The sequence below is a fragment of the Lytechinus variegatus genome, chromosome 6, assembly GCF_018143015.1.
Source record: "Lytechinus variegatus isolate NC3 chromosome 6, Lvar_3.0, whole genome shotgun sequence".
In the NCBI taxonomy this organism is placed as follows: Eukaryota; Metazoa; Echinodermata; class Echinoidea; order Temnopleuroida; family Toxopneustidae; genus Lytechinus; species Lytechinus variegatus.
This window is the reverse complement of record NC_054745.1, coordinates 30217058-30240653: the sequence shown is the minus strand read 5'-3', so window position 1 is coordinate 30240653 and position 23596 is coordinate 30217058. Positions and strand designations below refer to the sequence as shown.

The 23596-nt window shown below is 36.4% G+C and overlaps 1 protein-coding gene across 5 annotated transcripts in view; it reads left to right on the top strand.

Moving 5' to 3' along the window:
- Positions 1–23596, top strand: part of LOC121417345 (sorting nexin-33-like) — a 67663-nt gene that overhangs the window by 23520 nt on the left and 20547 nt on the right. For 3 of the 5 annotated variants that reach the window (XM_041611021.1, XM_041611023.1, XM_041611020.1), the window contains exons 3-9: positions 2285–2410; positions 4743–4772; positions 7398–7424; positions 12992–13104; positions 17554–17650; positions 22240–22365; positions 22773–22887. In XM_041611021.1, the coding sequence (XP_041466955.1) occupies positions 2285–2410; positions 4743–4772; positions 7398–7424; positions 12992–13104; positions 17554–17650; positions 22240–22365; positions 22773–22887 (634 nt within the window). The remainder of the gene's footprint in view (positions 1–2284; positions 2411–4742; positions 4773–7397; positions 7425–12991; positions 13105–17553; positions 17651–22239; positions 22366–22772; positions 22888–23596) is intronic. The other 2 variants (XM_041611022.1, XM_041611024.1) reach the window with 2 other exon arrangements.

Sequence of the window (23596 nt, the reverse complement as noted above, 5' to 3'; positions counted from 1 at the left end):
ATCAACACAGATTGTATTGGAAGTACAATTATTCAATGTGTTTTATTATCGAATCAGGGAAGGAAGTTTCACTTCTTGGTCGAGGGATCATTGTCCCATTTTCCCAAGTCAATTTAAACCAAATTGGATCGATTCCCAGGAGGAATCAGGATTTGTGTTGTTTGGTCGGAAAGTGACACAATTAGACTCGGCACCTTTCTGCAGTGCAACATGCAGGAATGTATCGCTGTTTCAATATTAAAGGTCAAGCCCACTCCAGAAAAATGTTGATTTTAATCAATAGAGGAAAATCAAGCAAGTGTAATGCTGAAAATTTCTTCGATATTGGATGTAAAATAAGAAAGTTATGACATTTTAAAGCCTCGCTTTATTTTTGACAAAACAGTATGATATGTGTATGCACAACTCAGGGACATGCAGAGCAGAGTCGATGATGTCCCTTACTATTTCTTTGGTTTTTGATTGTTTGAATTATACAATATTGATTTTATACAGATTGGACGATTATGACCAACATGACTCAACCACGATATAAAAACAATGGTAATTCAACATGTTCAGGGAGGAATAAAACTTATTTTCACATAACAATGAGGAGAAAATTGAATATTCCATAGTTTGTATAATGGCATCCAAAAGAAAAAAATGAGTGTGTGAAATCATTTGTCCCCTCATTTGCATACAGACCAGGATGTGCATATTAAAAAAAAAATTAAAACTTCAAAATGTCAGAACCTTCTTATTGGGTGTTTCATAAAGCTGTTCGTGACTAAAGAGCAACTTGAAGAACGACTGGTGATCCTTTCTTGCACTTACCGATGGTTCAGCGAGTAAGAAATGTTCACCAGTCGTTCTAAAAGTCGCTCTTAACTTTATAAGAACAGCTTTGTGAAGCGGCCACCAGATTTAATGAAATTATAAGTGAAATGCTTGTTCAGTCTTTCTTCTATCATTCAAATCAACCTTTTGCTGGGGTTGACTTGTCCTTTAAATATCTTACGAATGAAATCAAGACCAGGCTGAGTGAGAGCTATATCATCTGTCCGAAAAAGGCTATTAAACTCAATTTACTTTAAAACAAGGACCGAATCGAAGTGTTCAGCTATAAAACTGACAAATCCACTGACAATGAGAGGAACATTTTCATTTGATTATTATTTTAAACTAATTTTAAAACATTCTTTTAATCACAACCACTGGAGAGTGTGAAAGGAAATACATGTATGCATTATCCCTGGTGTTTGGCAGTAGCCCAAATAATGGTCAATGTGCCAAACGCAGACAGCAAAAAATGATATCCAAACTTGAGCCCTGACATGTACGTACAATATACATGTAGTCACCAGGGGGGTGTTTCACAAAGATTTCAGTAAAATAGAGTCGCACTTAAATGCAGACGCGTACATGTACATGATAATGCAACGCGCAATCTTATTTGATCAATATGCAGTAGTGCGCATCTCCTCTTGGCATGATCTGACCAATGTGGTAAAGGTTATTATACCGCTTGCAACTAGGCATTTACATGTAAGTGCAACTCGAAAGTCATACTTATATCTTTGTGAAACCACCTTCTGGTCCATGCAAGGAAAACTTACACACTTCTTCATTTGAAAGTGTTTGTAGTGCTCATCCTAATTAAAAATGGAGGTCAGTCAATAAATTTGATCATACATGTAAGCTGAAAAAAAATGACAAATTACTTTTCCCTTTGAACAACAAAAAAGGTATATATATTTTCATTCTTTTTTTTTTTTTGGGGGGGAATAATACAGACAGATGGTTTTTACAGATGATTTTTTCAGAAATGCGAGTTCAGCATAAGCACATGTACTGTGAACTGTTTGACATCTATCAGTGTTGAAAATGAGCATTAGATTATGAAAATGCAATTAGCCATGATGACAAGCGTGTGCTTTGCCCATCAGTCGTGCTTAAATGTGGAAATCATATTATTGGAAAGATGATATGGGCTGAACATGTATGCATGCACACTGTATACAGAGTATATAGTCTGCAAGTACAGACACAACTTTGATACTTTAAAGGTCAAGTCCACCCCAGAAAATTGTAGATTTGAATCGATAGAGAAAAATCAAACAAACATAACGCTGCAAATTTCATCTAAATCGGTTGTAAAATAAGAAAGTTATGACATTTTTAAGTTTCGCTTACTTTTCACAAAACAGTGATTTGCACAACTCAGCGATATGCAAATGAGAGAGTCGATGATGTCCATCACTCACTATTTCTTTTGTTTTGATTTTTGGACCCGTTTTCACAGATGATTGAGGACAATCAAGGCAGCCGTCAACTCACAACACAGCAAAGTACAGTTTCACAAGAAGACGATTGGGATGACGAATGGGATGACAGAGCTAGCCAATCAAGCTATGATGCTCAGCAGCAGGTAACATGAACTCTTATTTAACATATTGACCATAGACAGCACTAATTTGTGTAGGAGACAAAACCGCTCCCTGGGGAACACCAGGACAAGAGGAATAGAATTGATGCTCAATTTCAACTGTTAACTATAAAAATTATTTACAATGGATACCCATTTTTTAACTTTTGCTTCTCCTGCTGTTACTTTACCAAACATGCCAAAAGTTCTTGAATTCAATAATTTAAAATTTATTACCTTTTTGGCATCAAATCACAGTTTTTTTCTTCAAATCAACAATGGTTCTTTTGTGATTGAAAGATAGAATAAAGTAGGAAAATGACAAGACATGTCTTACACTCTGTTTCTTTTGATTTTGAGGAAAAATAAATGTTTTTGTGAAAATAATCAGTTCTATCATACACTGTCCATGTATATATCCTTTTTGAATTATGAACTTGAATGAGATACAACTTGGCAAGCTCATGTTCTTCAATCATTAAATACGAGGGCGACAGGCGACAGGAAGAAATTATGATTTGAAATGTACATGTACATGAATGTGGTGTTTTTTGTTAAGAATTCTCTTGGGAACTAAAATGCATGATCCAAGTTGACACCAAAATGCCCTTCTACGACTACAGGTATGTTTTGATCTATATATTACTAACACAATTTAAAGGTGTTGGCCAGCTGAATAAGTTTGTCTTGATAACTGATTCCACCCCACTCCCTCTTGCAGCAGAAGAAGACCCTTCGTATCAACCTAGCCAACAAGGTCCACTCCCCCGCCCCCTCCCCCACCTCCCCTGGCATCACACGCCACCAATCAGTTGACACATCCCCTTCCCCGGAAATAGCCGATGATAGGCACTTGTCCCCGCTGCAGCGTCGCTTTGCCGCGAGCCTCCGACACAGCATGTACCTCGGCTCGTTGGATAACGGCGACGCTGCCGAGGATCACGATAACGCGCCCGACGCGAGCAATGGGCGTTCGATAGCGAGGGAGGGGAGGGGTCTAAAGAGGGGGCCCGGGAGGGGGCAGTCACGCACTCTGGATAGATATCAATCTGTGAGTAATTAGATTGCAAAACAGAGAAAACGAAAAAAAAAAACAATGCCTGCCCTTTGGAATGGATTTGCGTTTGAAAAGCCTTGATGCTCGTTCAACGAATGACATCGTTTGTTTAGTTTCACCGGAATCCGCTATGGACTTCTGTTTCGAAAAATTCCACCCATTGAAACCCCATTTGTGGTTTATGGTTTTACACAGCATGTAAAAGGAAGTGCTGATCTTATCAGGAATGTTTCAACACTCCTTTTCATTTCATCTATAATCAATCTTGTTTTATAGTTTTGTTTTTTCAAAGATATCACCAAGATCAAATTGCAGTGGATTTGATTAACTTTGGGGTGATAATGCATGTTATTCACAGTTGTTGTCTTTGCACCGTTGCATGACTGCCTCCCAAAACCTTTTTTTTCTAAGTTTTCCTACCAATCATTGCGTTTTCAATGAATAATAATAGGAAATGAGAAGAAAATAAAACATAACATTATCCTCAATGATAACATTCATGACCAAATCAATAATATATACTGCTCCCCCAAGTCTTGTTTGCCAACTGATGTTGGTTTTGAAGACTTCAGAATTTCTTCCAAGGATCCCAACTAAACTCCATTTACTTCCTTTTATTTTTCTATCAGTAATTTTTTTAGGTACTAGCAGCCCCTGTGTATAATGTTATTCTGAAGGGGAGGGGGGGGGGGGGGGTGATTGAACATGCAGCTCCTACCTTCCAGTTCCTTGCTGTCCCTTCTACATGTACATACGTGTACATATATATTATTGGGAATCCAAGTTTTTCCATTAATGAAATAGGATATTGCATGTTGAGGTATGGTTCCTTGACATGTGCTCCAGCGACAATTACTTCGATTGAAAATTTGCACGTTAAGCGAAATATGTACCTTTTACCTCCACAACTAAAATAAACCCTTTATCATATTCCTTCATTATTCTGAACCAACAGCTCTATAATCCTAACTCTAACCATACAGTGTATATGCCCTCTAAGACGAGCAAATTCAAATGTCGTGTCACCTCAGGTACATGTACATGTAGTTATATCTGAGCTCAGGTGTCCTTACACTACTCTGAAAAAAAAAATCATGTGGGTCAGTAGTTGCCCATGCAAAATGACTACCGCTTTGTAGAGCCCCCTGTTGTTGAACCTTGACTTCATGGTATCGGTTTCGTGTTCGCATTTTCCCCTCGATGATTCAAGGTGACGAAGAATAAAGATGTTCTGTTCCTTTTTTGTTGTACCTTTTTTGTCTACTTGGCCAACGATAGCAGGAAGTTACCAATAGCAATAGTACACAGGTAAGCAGACTTCCTAATCTTGGCTGTAAACTGTAGGTCGTAAAATCCATGCAAATCATCATGTTTGTTTGCATTCTACATGTGCAGTGTCTCTGGGTTCAGACTATTGTCCAAGGGGAAGGAACATTCTTTGACCTTTCACATCAGGGGACTGTTTCATATAGAACTTACAACTGTTGTAACTTTGCCCCGGGGGGGGGGGGGCACTTACATTGACGATTAGATACCATGCGCGACCAAAAAAACACGTAAAAAGGATGTCTTTTTCATGATAGGGCACGTTACGTACGTAACGTGATAAGGGTGTCAAAAACACTAAAATAATGAAAAAAGGGTATCAATTTCACTAGGAAAATTACGTGTTTAGGGTCGACTTTGCTGGGATGATAAAACAAAATTAAAATGTATATAAATTAAGGATGTCCTTTTTGCCCCAACACTTCGTGTTTAGAGTCCGATTTGCGTGAGGTGTAGAAGCTGGGGTCGTACTAAACCAAATAAGGTAAAGCCGACGACCGAAGGACCCGTAACAATAAAACATTCCTGTACTTGTTTAGGGGTACGTTCATTTCAGGGAATATTTGCCAAGAGTATCGTTTTGTTTATCAATACTTGTTAAGGGTAGGGTTTCACACGCCAATACTTGTTAAGGGGTGCATTTTCAGAATATGGAAATTACGTGTTTAGGGTGCTTTTCGAGACCCCATGGTCGCGCATGGTATCCACTCGTGAATGGAAGTGGGCGCTCTGGTAACTTTGCCATTATGGCACCTTCCATGGTAACAGGGCTCATTGGCCAATCAGAATCAACATTACCATGGTAGTTGCCATGATGGCAAAGTTAAAACAGTTGCTAGTCCTTTATGAAATGGCCCCTGAAGGGAGTTTTACCAACTGCAATGGATTGAAGAAGACAATAAATGTATTGAAAAATATCTGCCAATTGACAATGAACAGCTGGGAGGTCTTTGTCGAAAATTGGTATTAACCGGAACAGTAGCTTCGTCCCAAGTTTTGGAGACGACAGAAAACTGCAAATATGTCGTTATGTCCAGGGACCTCCAGGGACCTCCAGGGACGAAACTTCTGTTTTGATTCACCGGTTTTCAGCAGACCTCTTGGTTGTGCCTTGTCATGAAGGACATTCAACAATACATTTGCTATGTTCTTGAATCCATTGTGCGTCGTGGAGCAAAACAAAAACTCCCCAGTCTCTTTGGCTTAAATGCAGATTCAGAGCCTGCATTTACGCAAATTTTCTGTAAGGGGTGATGTAGGATGGCAGTGCATGTAAGGCAGGCAAGCCATCCAATGTCCCAATTTCAAATTGTGCACACATTCAGTGAAAACAGCTGTGCCCTATCAATTGTGCACCCGTGGTCGCGCTCTCTCCCTGTGATTTTGTAACTGAACCCCCTTGATAATCAAGACGGGCAAGGAGTGATAGTTTTCTATGACCGTTCAGATTGGAGGAAAATTCTCTTCGACCAAGGAACTCCACCCCCCTTGGATGTTTGGTGTGAACCCAGCATGTACATTGTACAGTTTTAGGGATGTACGTGTCTGAACAAGCTGATACATGTAGATACATACATGTAGGCCTACTGTTTGTGTGTAGTCTACTTGTATCATTTTTGTAGTTTCTCTGTACAGTAAGTGTAGGAATTTCATGTAGTTTACCATTGGTGCAAGTGTGCTGAAGTTCAAAAGGTGGGTCTTCTGCTGCATATAAAATGCAACTTTAAAAGCTAATTTCTCAGTCTTATAAACATTGGTGAAGTTTTATTCAAAGCATGCATTTATTTAGTTTCTTTAAAAAAAAAACCCATCGCTAACTGCCTAAAAATGGAAGGGATGCTAGCATTTCTCAGGCATTATTTTTTTTCATGGTGGAGGGGATGAAGCAAAAATAGTGTGGTAGCTGCAACCTGCAAATTGAAAAGCAATTATGGAGCTTATTATTTCTATTACTACTTTTTAAAACCTTTTTTTTTTTTATAAAGGCTTTGGAAAGTTAACAGCATGAGTTTATATGAATTACTATGGGAGCCTTCAGGCAATTATCTTCCAGGGGGGGGGGGGGTGTATTTTTCAAACTTATTAAATGAGACTAGTATAAACTTGTGAAAATTATGGAGCTTATTATTTCTATTACTACTTTTTAAAACTTTTTTTTTTTACTTTATAAAGGCTTTGGAAAGTTAACAGCATGAGTTTATATGAATTACTATGGGAGCCTTCAGGCAATTATCTTCCAAGGGGGGGGGGGGGTGTATTTTTCAAACTTATTAAATGAGACTAGTATAAACTTGTGAAAATTATGGAGCTTATTATTTCTATTACTACTTTTTAAAACCTTTATTTTTTTTTACTTTATAAAGGCTTTGGAAAGTTAACAGCATGAGTTTATATGAATTTCTATGGGAGCGTTCAGGCAATTATCTTTCGGGGGGGGGGGGGGGTATTTTTTCAAACTTAAAATGAGACTAGTTTAAACTTGTAACAACTTTCAAACTTGCTGAAAAAGTAAAGTGTCTTTATCCACTGCTTGCCCCTTTAATATCAATTGTTTGTCATTTCGAAAATGGGCTTTAAGTGTATTCAGCAATTTCTTTTCCTTGGTAGGGATTCACACAATCTGAATACAATCATGTAAGTCTGAAAAGTACTTGTGAATTGATGTTGTATTGAAATGTAACTTTGCTTTTTGAACTTGTCCAACTTGTGTTTTCTTTTTCTTATTTTTAAACTTTGATATGATTTTCTTGTGTCAGATGTTTGAAGCTTTGGGTATACTTGTACCGAGTGATTGATTTGACATTTATAGTCAAAAATGTTTTTTTAGCCTCATATCACATAGATTTCTTGATTTCCTTTTGTATTTGTTTTTTTTTTGCTTTCTGTTTACTATTTTAAACCTGCTGTTGTAATTCCAAATATTTTTTGAAATTCAAGTTGTGCCACTAGTAAATGACATCCCTGAGGCCACAAAGTGCATGTATTGTAGAGACACGTTTATGGGTGACATCCTCCAACCCCAACCCCCCACCTTCCATTCCCTGCAATGATACGCATCTGGGTTCATGTTGTGTCATTCATTCATTGTTATTTCATAGATTGCATACTGCTCTAAAATGTAAATGTATACTGTGTGTGAAAACACCCCTTTTCAGGTTTACCTCTGGCATCAAAAGTTACATGCATATTCATTACAATGTCATGAATATTCATTATATTGTTGATTAGAATCCCAATTCCCAATAGATTTCCTTTACAGGTTTACCCAAAAGTGACACATGTGACATTGCCATATATGCATATTTGTCGTTGTAACCCCTTTGTCCAATGTAGGTAGAAAAACAGTATGTAGGATGTTTTTCTTCAAGCTTTCTCCAATCCAAAGTGTATGCATATTCATGTTTAATGTCATGCATATTCATTATGAGACTTTCACCTCAATATAGTGTCGTTACATAGAGACGCATTGTAATTATTCAGGTCGAGCCCCCGCCAACACAAACTGGCCAATATCACCCCAGGTACATGAACAGATCCAAATCAGTGAGTAAGATAGTAGACAGGTTTTTGCACTGCCATGTACTGAAAGGATGAAGCCATGCACTCTGGACTCAAATGCTGTCTATTACCTAGAAGGGATACTTGGAAAGAGTGCATGATCTTTTAGTTTTAACATTGCGGTGGATTAGTAGGAAACAGAGTTTTGCACTGCCATGTTATGAGGAAGTTATGTAGATAAATTCTGTGTATGATTTACTAAGGGGATGTGGAAAAAAAGTGCATGATTTGTCAACTTTGTTTATTTTGAGGCAGATAATTTGTGTTTGCCTTGTAAGCTATTAAAAATATGTTAGAATTAAAATGAGCTTCTATGCAGTTGTTCTGCTGTCTACATGTACAGTAAATGTTTTGGTGGTTATTGTCTGCTGTGCCCACATATACATTATTCATGAACTTTCAGTGTACATATTCATGAAGTATTAGCCAAAGTCTGCATGAGGACACACTGTGTTCAAATGTGGTTACAAATGTAGCTGCATCCATTACATGTATGTGTGTGTTGTTTGTTTTTAAATGTACGTTGTATTTTCTTCATCTGTAAATACATGTATGTATACCCTGTAGAACTCAACAAAGTTTATTTACACAGTACACCATTTTGTTACAAGAAAATAAATCCCTCAAATAAATGGTTTTACGATTATTAAACATTGTACCCTCAAAGCATAAATATTGACTTTATTTTTTTTGGTTTATAAACTGTCAACATACTCTATTGGCAATGAAGGAAATGAGCGGCATATTTTCCACACATACACACAAAAAAATGTTAGCCTTCCTGGTCTTAATAGTGTCACATCTTCTTTTAATAATAATACCTATGATTTGTATAGCGTCCTTTCCATTTTGATTAAATGCTCAAGGCGCTTGGAAGAGAGCAAAACATAAAAGTAAAGAGAACTTAAAAGTACAAAAAAAGGGCAAATTTAAAAATGAGGAAAAATGACTGTCTTCAAATCTAGTACCTGCTGGTGAACAAAAGCAATTTTAGGTTGCCCTTAAAGGGGAATCCAACCCAAATAAAAACTTGTTCTTAGGGGAATAAGAAAAATCAGACAAGTTGATAGGTGAAAGTTTGAACACTATCTGACAAATAATAAGAAAGTTATGATTTTTTTAAAGTTGTGAATATTGGTAATCCCTGGATCCATGGAGACTGCAAATTGGCCACATATGCGATGTCACAGTGATGTAAGGCAAGGACTACTCTTTCATGTTACTCCAATACATAAAATGGCTAATATGTCATTTTTTCAAATGTTTTACTTCAATTTTTATTTTTCTTTCATGAGGACATAAAACAATATACTACCAGGGTTATATTTAGATTACTGCCCCAGGGGAATGGGCAGTTAGGAGAAAACAACAAATCCCTGATAATTAAGTACATGGCCTATGGGAAAGTTGTCCTTGCCTCTTGTCATAATTTACTTACCCAGTTGCCAATTTGAAATCTACATAATCATAGGGATTTCAATTTTAAAGCAGCCATAACTTTCTTATTGCTGGTCCGATTTCTTTCAAACTTTCACCATTCTGTTTTATCTATTTTTTTCTCCTTTCCAACACTACATTTTATGACCAAGGCTGGATTCCCCTTTAAAGGTGTGCTGTTAGTTAAATATGCACTGAGAGACATGTTTTGTGATAAGTGCTATAAAAACATATTGTTATTAAATGCTCTGTGTTTACTTGTTCATTGTACGTGGGTCCATTTAATATGTGCCAGCTCTTGTTTGTGTTTTTTTGTGTAGTGTGTTTGTTTTCTGTTTCAATACATTTTTTCCTCTTTTTTTTCATAACATGGGGAAAATTGGAAAACAAATTTATACTTAAAAGCTTGATTGCACATTGAATAAAAATTGTGCAATGGCTAGCGGGCAATTAAACTTGACTAGTGTCTTTTAGGCCACAAGTACTGATGGGTATAAATTCATAAAGCTTTTCGTACAGTTGGGAATGACTTTGCGAATGTCTAGTGAACATTTCTTGTGCAAATACATAATATGTTAAACTGACAATAGCACCAAAGAATGTATTCAGTCCTACGTAACTTTACAACCAGCTACAAATGTATAGGGGCCATTTCATAAGGCTGTCTAAGTTCAAGGACAAGTCCACCCCAACAAAAACTTGATTTGAATAAAAAGAGAAAAATTCAACAAGCATAACACTGAAAATTTCATCAAAATCGGATGTAAAATAAGAAAGTTATGACATTTCGAAATTTCGCTTCATTTCACAAACAGAACGAGCCAGCTACATAAATATGAGAGAGTCGATGATGTCATTCGCTCTCTATTTCTTTTGTTTTTTATTGTTTGAAATATGAAATATTTTGATTTTCTCGTCATTGTCATGTGAAAGGAAGTTTCATTCCTCCCTGAACACGTGGAATTCCATTATTTTAACATTTTGTGCTTCAGGCAAGGAGGTCCGAATCGTCAAATTCGTAAAAATTGAAATATTGTATAATTCAAACAATAAAAAACAAAAGAAATAGTGAGTGAGTGACATCATCAACTCTCTCATTTGGATGTAACTGGCTCGTTCATATAACTATTTTGTTAAAAATAAGCGAAACTTTGAAATGTCATAACTTTCTTATTTTACATCCGATTTTGATGAAATCTTCAGCATTGTGCTTGTCTGATTTTTCTCTATTGATTCAAATCAACATTTTTCTGAGGTGGACTTGACCTTTAAGAAAGGTGCACCAGTCGCTCTTTAACTTACAAACAGGTTTATGAAAAACCCACCAGGTATTTCATGGTTTGGAAAAAGCGATGTTATACTAAAGAAAGATGCATTTTATATTGAAATACATTTCAAAATTTGATCTGTTTCAAAATGACTCTAGAAATGAAATGATTAACTGTTCTGCAAAAAAAAAACATATTAAAAGACTGTTGTCCCTGTTCTTACAGTAGTCTTATTTTGCCCTTTCTTTGTTATTCCAATGATATTATCATGAATAAAATCAGAATTCTGATTTTTCAAATAGTTTTTTCTTCAGATTTTTAAAATTCATTTATTTTTATTTTATTTCATTTTTCTTAACGTGAAATCCTTTGCGCAAGATTATTCTCATGCTGTTTTTTACTGCTTTTGTAAATCAAATGATAAAGCTATCATGCAGACTCACCTTGAATAATCACTTTCGATTTCTTTACTATGCAAGAAATTGTAACCCCAACCGCGGCATCTCGGACTTCGGCAGGAACTTAACCTCCCTGGCTACTTTTAAGATTTTTTTTTCAGAGGGGAATATCATGCCTGTACAATGTCTCCCTATTCCAAATTTCAATACATTTCAGTGCCCTCTTTGTGTTTTGGTATTGTTTCTTTGTGTTTTGGTATTGTTTCTTTATGTCGTGTTGAAAACGGTCTTTTCTTTTTTTCCATCTGTATAAAGCTTGAACTATTTCATATTTGATTTCGATTTTGAGTTGATTTATTTTTTTGTTCATTAATCATGAAAAAAGCAAACAGAAAATAGTGGTGATGAGTAGAGTCTGGCTGCTTGCATGGGTGATAAAACAAAATGCACGCTGTGTACGTGTGTACATACTGTACGTGTTGCATGGGTCAATATTTGTGTACTCTTTGTTTAAAAACTACAAGGTATGATGCTTGTACTCTGTTCTCAGATGTGTATGTGTACAAAATATATATACATTTTGTTATAAATAATTGAATAAATAAATGTGTACTTGTGTACGTACAATAGTAAAACCATTTCAAAAGTGGGTTTTTAATCTTTGAGGCACGATTGAGGAAATACCAAAGATTTTGGTTGGTAAATCTTTATCAAAATGGAATTCTTCTTGATTGAAATTAATTTAGAAATCTACTGTAATCAATTTGAGCTGCCAGACGTTCAGTTTTCTTTATTTTAATAACTGTACTTAGATCAATTGTACTCTGCTATTAATTGTTAAATAATTGCTTCTAACAGTTTTTTTCTGACATTTTTCCTCTTTCATTGGTGACATATTAGTTTAGAAAAAAAGATGAAAACTCTAATATTATCATTCCTGCATACATGTATCATCTCTTGTTCTTGGTAGTGGCGTTTGTCAAATTTTTATTGATGAATAACCTACATGACTTCTTTGATGGAAGTTAGGATGAAGGGCAGCAGTGTTTATTCAAGAAAATTTAGCAAAATGGTGGAGATGGGGGGGGGGGGCGAGAGGTGAGGGAAATTATGAAAATAGATGATTGAGAAACATTCTGCATTAAAACGAGAGAGGATTAAGAAAGTAAAGTCTGTGATTGCTCTGTTTTAACTTTTGTTTTAAATACAGTAGTCGATTATTTTGCCCCTTCTTTATTAAAATTATTTCAATTTTGAATATTGTCTCTCCCAATTGAAATCAGCTGGCATTGAGTATTTGGGGGCCCTTTTCAATCTGTCCCTTCTGTGCTAAAATATAGCAATGTGCCCTATATTAAGATATTGTTGCCTTTTGGCAATTCTTAAGGGCCTGCTGGAAGTTGAAGCCCCCCAAAAAAAAGTTGATATAAAAAGATAAGGTTTTATTGGTCTCTTGAAAATGTGGCTCTGTCTATATTGTTTTTAGTTCATCAACTCATGATATTAATTTCTCTTGCATATCTTATTTCATTCTCACTAGGATTCAGGTTTGAACGGAAATAACTACGGGCTTTCAGCACCAAACCGACAATTCAAACAGAGGAACCATGAATCAACGGTCCGGTCGGGGACGGTCAAAAAGAACTTTGCCAGGTGGGTATCAAAGATAAGCCCTTGACACGATAGAATAGTACTCCCTGTGTCACCTGGGGGCCGTTTCATATAGCTGTAAAGAGCGACTTTAAGAACGACTGGTGATCCTTTCTTACGCACTAAACCATTGCCAATGAATATACCATTTACAACGAGAAAGGATCACCAGTCCTTCGTAAAGTCGCTCCTACAAACAGCTTTATGAAACACCCACCAGGCAAAAATTAAAAGCGAATAGAGATGTGGTTCCCATGTACAGAACTTCGCCAGGTGGCCAACAAAAGCCCTTGACAGAATATGTTCATATAGTTTCTGAGCCACAGGGCCAGTGCAGAGTGCTTTTGGAGACATTGCTTTGATGTATTAAGTGTGACAAATACGGTTGCAGATTGTAAGTACTACTTGTATGTACATCTGTTTCTTGTCCAGCAAATTGTCCCGATCACAACAAACTCAAAATAATTTGCCAAAAAAATATCTATAGGACACAAGTAATATATAACATGGACGTCCCACAAGGGAGCATCATAGGGCCATGCCTATTTAAGCTGCATGTAGCCTTCAAGTTTAGAGTTAATGAAAAATGATAAATCTTGATATTCCATGCTGAAGTTTTAAAGACTCACCCAACTCAGGCTTTGTGGAAACAATTTACTTGAGGGAAAGCTGAGCAGTCTGAGATCCGAAAATAGAATCAGGGGGGGGGGGGTGGGGGCTGCTGGCGAACCACCTACTTTTCACAATAATCAATAGTTATAATATTTCACTACTTTCTATACACCTTGATTAGAGTGTATAACTTGACACTGCTATTTTCCTACAAATCTATATCATTGGAAACTCTACTTTCAAATGTCAGTCTTCTTTTAGAATTAGTAATATGTATGTGTAGTGCCCCCTCCCCATTCCTCTTTCCTTCCCTTGGTCCCACATATAGAGCATATCGTCTTCTCTTCTCTGCTTCTCCACCCATATTTGATTGCTAATCCTGTATGACTCAGCTCATACACTGACACTAGCAAACGTCTTACAGTATTACCAGACGTGAAGTTTCCCTGGAAATAGTTCTTTATGTACCTTTATGTATCTAGTGGCATGGGTTATTTGGGAAAGGCTACTTTTTGTCCAAATTTAGAATGTCTTGTTCCTCCCTTAATTTGATATCGGTATACATGTAGCAGTAGTTCTGTTTTCTTAATTTGTATGCTTGTAGTTTGTTCCTCAGGGTTTGTGACTTGGTAAAGGATGCGTCTGTACTTTAAGGTGTGGAACTTTATTTTAAAGTGAGTTCTATAGCAAGAAACCTGATTGGCCAAAATGGTCAGACTGTGCACATCAGGAGCCAATTAGAGGGAAGTTTTCATTGGGCATTTAGAAATCCAGAGTCTATGCGATATTTCAATTGTGTACACTCTGAGAAGTTGTTGAAATTCTTCTTTGTCAAGTAATCAGTGAGTTTCTAAAAGTCATATTTTTGTGACAGTTTATGAGAAGGAGAAGAAGAGTGTTTTGTCAGGTCAAGTGGAATGTTCTTGATATCAATGACCTGAAAACTGCACCAATTGCTGATAGCGTCTTTCAACAGTAGCATATTGCTTCCTGATGGGAAAATATGAGATCTTGTTTCCTTTGGCTAGAGCAGACTAGTTTGAATAAAATAAACATTTGGTTATGAAGCTGAGTATCATAGCCTACTTGAACAGATGATTGCGCTTCCTGCATACTCCATCTTCTATTTGTTTTTATTTATCTTGGCTTGGTTTATGACAACCTGCATGTATTCACTGTACTCTTCCTGCTTTGTGCAATAGAGGATTGAGACGAGAAATACCTTTGAGTGTCTTTGATGTGCTGAAGTTGGAACCACTATTGTTGCGGGCCTCAATATCTGATAGCCTTTGGGAGTATCCTCAAGCATTTCTCCATTCAAGCAACTTTCTTTTATTCTTCTGCTTTTCCAGGATACCTCAATGTCTGTAGCTTTTATTACATCCAGATTTGCTGCATACTTCGCCATCAGGGCTGTACTATGTTGGTCAGTTCAACACAGGCACTTTATCAGAGTTTCTTCAATTTAACAAACTTTGAGAAGTTGGTGATTCTCTGAAATGCATTTCTGATGTTAGTTTGTTCACACTTTATGCCTTTGGCAATTTCCCGTAACAAAAATGAATCGCACTCAGTTTCTTTGAACAACACCACTTCAATCAAGGCTAATCATTGCATTGAATTGGTAGAAGTGAAACATCTGGTTTACATACAGGCACATTGGATAGTAGCGAAGAACCATCATACATGTACTTCATACATGTACCTGGTAAAACAGAGAACTGGGTTAGACTTTTGTTGTGGACTCTGAGTTTAATCTACAGATAGAAGCCAGAATTTTCCTGCATGGGTGCTTTTTGGATACAGTTTGGATGTAGACTTAAGTGATATTCTTCAAATAAGTACTAGTCCGCTAGTTACTCTCTGTATAAGACACTGAGCTTTGGAGTTGAGCGTCACTCTCTGTAGATCTTCTTGGGTTGATTGTTGCTTCCAGGATTCTTGAGCTTTGTCCGAACCTGACGGGGGAATATGTTTCAAAGACAGCTCGCAATGATTGAGGAGAAGTTGCCATCAAAGTGCGTGGATAGCGTGCATAAGACAACTGCCGCTATCAAGCTTATGGTGGAAAGGTGCGTTGTGTTCAGGGTTCCCAGCCCATCAGGGAAATCGGAAATTTATTTTACTCTTTCAGTCAGAAAAAAAATCAGGGAATTTGATGAAGAGTACCTCAGATCAGGGAAAAATGTCTCAAATGAGGGAAAATCAGGGAATTTTGATTGATCGGCCGAAAGGTTGAAAGCACGGTAGTCAGTCAGACTCTGTTGTGTTTTGTTACATATCAAAACAACATCCATTGAATGACTTGTTTTGGTGGTTGTGGGGTACAGAATGGTGGATGGGTGTTTGGGGAGAAGGGAGGCCATTAAATGCCTGTGAAGTACTACTAATAAGTTTCACATTGTTGTTTTTATACTAAAAATACATGTAATTCAGTGTAACAACTTTAGGGGAAGGCGGGGTAAGTTGAGCATAGGGGCAAGTTGAGCCACCAGCCCCAGGCCAATAATGAATGAGTCAGTTATTATGGTGGTGTCATGTATTGATGACCCATACATAACCCCTAACCCCACCACATTGTTTTCCACTTTGAAACAAAAAGTAGTTTTTTAGAGGGAAAAGTATGAATTTCAGCCAAAAAAGTAAAAAAGAGTGTGAAAAAGATAAGTGTTTTATACACACACACGTCTTTAAATATAGTAAAGACATGATAACAACATTGTTAGTCCAGGTATGGATCTTCATTCTTGTCATAGTCGTTTATATGATGGATGCATAATAAATGTGTGGATACAAAATTATCGCACTAAGTTCGGACTGGGGTAAGTTGAGCCAAACAGCATGGGGCAAGTTGAGCCATGGTAATTCCTATGGTAATGTATCTTAAAAAACCAAACAAACCATAAAAATCGATTGAAATTCAGGCTGAAAGGAGCAAATTTACATGACTGCTCTTTTCCTTTTAAAGGATGTTAGTATTTATAGAGAATTAGCAAGTGAAAAGACTTTAAACAAAAAATTGACATGATGATTCTCCCCCCATACATTTTGTATGTAGTTTTTGTGGCTCAACTTACCCCAGACGGTGGCACAACTTACCCCATATATGGGGCAAGTTGAGCCATTTGACATCGTTTTTTTCAAAGGTCACGATGACTTTCAGTGTGGGGGTAGAAAGTTTTATGTAGGTGAAAAACATTTCCCAAGAATCAAATTTAAAGGCAAGGTACTTATTTCTACAGTAGTACTAGTCATATCAATTCTAACATGCAAAATGCAAAAAGTGTCACAACTTACCCCGCCTTCCCCTACACATGCGAAACTGGGAATGGGTTTCAATAGCTATCGGGGAATTTTTAAACTTCATCAGGGAAAAATCAGGGTATTTTGTTTTCTTGAAAGGCTGGGGAACCCTGTGTGTTTCATGCTTATTTGTGGAAGCTGCCATTGTGCAGAAAGCTCTGAGCTGACTGCCGTCAATGAGCATATGGTGTATTTCATGTTATGTTCGTAAAATAGAAGTCATTACAGATTCACCATGAATATGATATGATTTTTTTACAGGGTTTTAGGTATTCACCAGCTTTAACAGCATTCAAAGCCCCCCCAACACACACTCCTTAAAATAAACACAAATATTAAAAATGCATGCTGCTGAACTGCTCTTACAGCTATTTCTATACTCTTATTGGATCCTAAACTGTTTGCCCTTGCATCTACAAAATCCAGGTGGGGTCAAAAACATTTTTAATTTCAAGGCCCTTTCGAGTCATGATTTTTGCATGTGCGTGTCTATGTAAATTAATTTCTTTATCCTTATATATCTTTTTTCTATGATAGTCGTTTCTCAGTATTTGCGAAGACGGGAGGAGAGGCATATTTATTAGGAGCAGCATCAAAGAAAGGAGCATCACCAGATGGAAATATCAGAATTATTGTAAGTAAATTTGATTGATAGAATCCTTGTTTTTATTATTCAAGGGATGGTCCAGGCTGAAAAAATTTATATCTTAATCCATTGGAGTAGAATTCACTGAGCAAAATGCCCAAAATTTCATCAAAATCGGATAAAAAATAATAAAGTTATTGAAGTTTAAAGTTTGACAATATTTTGTGAAAACAGTCATCATGAATATTCATTAGGTGGGCTGATGATGTCACATCTCCACTTTCCGATTTCTTATGTTATTACATAAAATCTTTTTTTTTTTCATTATTTTATACATGTGTGAATAATATGTCTCCCTATAATGAGATAAGTTGCAGCAATGAATATCTAATGCACTAAATCAGTTGTCAATCCAATTTTTCTAGTTTTTGGAGGAAAACTATTGAATAAACCTAATTTCATATAATAAAATACAAGTATAAGAACAAGTGGGGATGTGACATCATCAGTCTACCTAATGAATATTCATGACGACTGTTTTCACAAGATATATCTTTAAAATTCAATAACTTTGTTATTTGTTATCCGATTTTGATGAAATTTTCGGCATTTTACTCTGTAAATTCTACCGTATTCATTGAGCTATAAATACTTTCTTCCCGGACCATCCCTTTAGTGGATATTATTCCATACAGATAGTTTGAAAAACATCCATTCTTTTATTTATATTACCCACTACCCTCAGAAAGCTGTATGTATTGATGAACTGATAGAAATGAAAAGGAGGTAAAACAGAAAAGAATACTGATGATGGTGAAGTGATATGAGTGAAGGAGCATAAAAACATGGAAAAAAATCTGCATTAAATTATTGAAGAATATGAGTTACATAATTAGCTTGATTAAATGATTAAGAACCAAATTATTGAATTGATAATTGATATTGATGAAGCCATTATGCTTAACTTATTTTGATTTAAAATCCTGTCTTAAAACTTTGTAAACATTCTAAATGTATTTGTTAATTGTGCTGGCCTGATTTTGCATTCAAATTTTACCCTCCTTTTGTTTTACTTTGCACTACTGATGTCATTAGATTGAAGAATATTATTCTCTCACAGCATGAGTTTATGATATATTTAAAAATGTCTCTGACATTACATTACAGTTTTGAGAATGGTTATAATATTCCACATTATGTACCTGAGCTTTATTATTATAAATGAAGGAAGGCTTTTTAATTTTTATGACTGTATAAATGGATTCAATGTAGTGCTGCAAGTCAGACGGCATGTTCGGGTTCGGTTCGGTTCGGCAGGGTTCGGCAATTTTTTTCCGAACTTTGGTTCGGTTCGGGGTTCGGCAATAAATGCCAAATTAAATGTAACATAAAAAAAAGATCGCCGACCTACTACCGAGTAATCTCTTTTATGAACTGTCATGTATTAATAATAAATTTTGTTTCTAAAAAGAATAGTTAAGATAATTGTTGAACTTTCTTTTGTTTTAATAAACAAAAAATAAGTCATTTCTACTTTCATTTTTAAAATGAAAATAAAAAAAATCAAAAGAAAAAAATATTGATAACGATAGAATCAGGACAGAAATAGAATTACAAAGATCAGAATATTTTTTTCACGATTATTTCATGTAGCTATGATCATGATCGATTACGATGTCATTGCCAACGCAGCTTCTCAAATTGGAAAGTGTTGATCGGGAATGTCGAAATAGTAGACAAACAACCTCCACTCAACTGTTATTATACCGGTAAAATTCACATTCCAAAGAATATGAGTGTTTTAGAAAGTCCCTATTTCCTGAAAAGTGGTAAAATCTGGTCAATGAATTACTTTAAAAAGATAAAATATCAGTCCATTCTTGGTCCAGAAAGATCGACGCTACGTGACTTCAAACATATTTCTAATACAAAAATGTGTACATGGGACTGTACTGCGTATTTTAGTGTTGTGAAATCACTCGGCGTTGATCGTCAGAACTAAGACGGAACTGATAATTTATCATTTCATTTTCAGTAATTGGCCAGATTAAACCACTTTTAAGAAAATATTGACAATGGAAAAACGTGTCAAGTTTGGAATACGAATTTTACCTGTATAATAGCAACCGAGAGCAGGTTGTTTGGACTTCCTGTTTCAACTTTCCTTACCAACCATTTCCGGAACATCGATCAGGGAAAATGCGTTGATTTGGTTTGAATTTTTATCTTTTTTTTCACCCTCATTCCTTCATCTCTTATTTATTTATCTTTTATATTGATATAGAAATTTCAGAAGATGGAATATATATACTTTACCATTACTTTGTCAGTCACAAGGAATTAATTTATGTCTTTTCAATTAAATGTACATCCGATTACAGCAATACGTAATTCAACTACGATACACTTTTTAACTGAGTTAAACTTAAAATGTCCCCACATTTTATAAGGAAAAAATATATTCATGTTTAGGCCTGGGACGATTGTTATTATTACCATTCGATTATTTCCTGGAAAAATAATTGAATGATTCGATTGTTCGTCGGGAATCACGTCTTTTAAGTCACAATAGTTGACCTACTTTATGGTGACCTCCCCATGAAGAAATCTCCATCAAAGTCACATGTTCAGCATAAATGAGGCCCTTTTCCCCCTTCTCCATGATTTTTTTATATCAAAAGAAACTTCATGAAATGAGATTAAATCTTTCAGTTTATTGTTCCAATGAAAATCTTTCCTAAATCAATACTGGTACCCTGGTATTATGCATGCATCCCTCCAAGTGCCACACCCCTGCATATAAATGAATCAGCCCCGCCGAGTCCAAAGACGTAAACAACTCATTCATGAAGTATATTCTTTGAGACTGAGCCCAGGTGGAGCATTTCACTTGAAAAATTTCATCCCTTGCCCACACCATGTCCCCGCCTCCACTTGTGGCACTGCCCACGATGCTACACATGTATTAAAAAAAATATTTCATTTGAAATACCTTTCAAAATTACGTTTTTTTATCATTTGAACCCACATGTATAACTGGGTCTATTTTTGGAGACTAGTCGAGAAAGTACTGGTGAAGGCGGGCGCGTGTTGGAATGTAGTTTTCATTGGTTGAGGGGGATATAAAAAAGGTTGCATTGTTCTGAAACATGAAAGAAATTCTCCGGCTCCCACCCCTATCCTTCCCTCTCTCTCTTTCCCTCACACGCACACACACACACAGATGGGGGAGGGGTCAATTTATTTCTGAAGTCATGACCTTTCCTGATAATAAAGGGAACCACATGCCTTCCGCTTCTTTGTTTCCCAAAGTTTCATTGGCTATCCGAAGGTCCAATCAGCTCGAGTGAGCTGGTTATGTGTTTACTTATTATTGTGCACGCACACAATGACTTATTTTGTGTATGAGGGCAAGGTCGGGTGGGATTAACATTTTCGGAGCGCTATCATGTTGGTATGTAACTGTGAATGTGATACAATCATTGATAATTTTTGAAACATTACCTCGGTAACATAATTTTTAAACCTGTAAAAAACAGCTGTCATCATTGTTTTCTTGTCATTTTATTATTATTACTTGGGTATTAGAGTTATGCCAACGTCATAATCGGGATCTGCCGAACATTCGATTAGTGTATATTTTGCTAATCGATTGGTGATTGGCGGCATGCCAATCGAACCATTCGATCAATCGATGTTTATTCCCAGGCCTATTCATGTTTATAAAAAAAATGAAAATGATAAAAATTTAATCAAACACGAGACCGAAACTGTCATACTTTGTCATTTACGAGGAATGAATTTATGTCTGGTTCTTTTTCTTTATTAAATACAAAATGATTAGGTCCGATTACGATCACGATCGATTACGGCAATACGTAAATACACCACACTTTTATACCGAGTTTAGCTTCAAAATGCCCCCTCATTTTATCAAGAAAAAATATATTTATGTTAATAAAATATTCTTAAGTTGATAACAGTTCAATCAAAGACGAGATGGGAGCTATCATAGTGGATTTTAAAAATATATTGAGTGGAATTCTCTTTGTGCACAATCACTAACCAATATATATTTTGTTAATTTTATACTTAAATCTATGTAGTCATCACATTCACGCATTGCATACAAACATTCTTTTTTTTTACCGAACTTCCGAACCAGGCCTTTAAGTTCGGTTCGGTTCGGTCCGGTTCGGAAGTGCCAAGTTCGGCGAACTTCCGTTCGGTTCGGCGGTTCGGCTGCAGCACTAATTCAATGGTCATTCCTGTTTCTGTGTGTGGTAACTCCGGTAGGAACTCAGCAGGACAGCGTTTTGCTGGTAACCGTCAAGCTGAGTATATTATCAACCAATTACCTTGGAAACGTTTGAGGCCTAGGTTAATCAATCATAGTGGCTGACCCTAGAGACGACAGATATTACTCTCGGGCCTTTTATCAAAGTGGAGACAATGGCAGAGTGGGGATTCGAACTCACAACCTTGCGATTGCGAGTCCATTGCTATAAACCAGTGGACCACACGACCCGACATTTGTCTGAGCCTTGAATTATTTGTGCTCTACAGCCCCTTTGTAAATTATTATACATTTGTAAAATAGTAATTTGCTTGTTTGTTTGTTGCTTTTCTGCCGGTAGGAAGCAGAGGATGGTCCAAGATGGGAAGAGACGGTGGATAAATACACATGCGAGATTAAGAACCCCAAGAAAGAAAGTAAACTGAAGGGAATGAAAAGCTTCATCGCATACCAAGTTACACCATCAGTAAGTCGTCTTGAAGTGGAAAGAAAGTCACAAACCAGCGGGAAATGGAATTGTAAAGAATTTTCAAAAGGCTTTTAAATTGTAAATATGTCTATTATGTGATACACTTAGACCAATTTGATAACAAATCGTATAGCACTAATTTGAATAAGCTCAGGATTGTCGTTTCCATATGGATGTGGATGCTGAGGTTATGAACCCCCCCCAAAAAAAAAATTGGATCCATGCATAAGAGGGAGGTTACCACATTTCAAAACTTCACTAATTAAAAAAAAAACAAAGTTTATATCTGACCCTATCTGCACAAGATAAAAAGGCTTGTGTCTTGTTAACAAATCTTTAGTCTTATTTTATAGCTCTTTCAGGTTTGATATGGTTATTGCAACTAATGTTTATTTCCTTGTTAGAATACTGGCATTCGGGTGAGCCGGAGATATAAACATTTTGACTGGCTGTACGAGAGGCTAGCGGAGAAGTTCACACTTATCATTGTTCCACCTCTCCCAGACAAACAAGTAACAGGTGAGGGAATGCAGTGATTTTGTCATTTTTATGTGAACGGAACTATTGCCTTTTGCAATATTCTTTTTACTCCATGATATTGCTGTGACCGAATTATCGTGATGTAGGGATGTATCTTCTCCCCAAATGATTTAGATATGTGTACCATCTGATTTTCCCTCTATCTATTTAAAAATCGATGAAATTCGAATTATTCACCTCGTAAAGCGAAAGTGCGGGTTTTCAGTATTAAGCCAAAATATATGTTTAAATTGAGCAAGCCCACACAGAGCAACAAGCCCCCCCCCAAAAAAAATACATTTTTACTTTTTTTTCATAGATCAGTCATACAGTGTATATATAAATATATCAAGGAAATCACATAATGTGGCAGATACGTTTTTTTCCTCAGGACTGCACTGTCACTAGCCAAGATCTCGGGAGGGGGGGGGGGATGGTGGGGGGTTGGTTAAGAATCCTGCTTACTTGTAATCTTGTTAGACGTCTTTTGAGGTGAATAAAAAATGAACATTAATAAGTGATTTCTTGTGCTCCCATCATTGACTATTCATCGAGGTATTGGGTTTTGAGGTCAAAGGTCAACAGGTGAAGTGGAAAGAGGGGGAGGGATAGTTGGTTAGGGTTCACATCTTAACGACCCTTTCTGCTGCATGGTTAGATGGTTTCAGACCGATTGAAAAACTGAGAATACATGTACCAAGAATTTTCT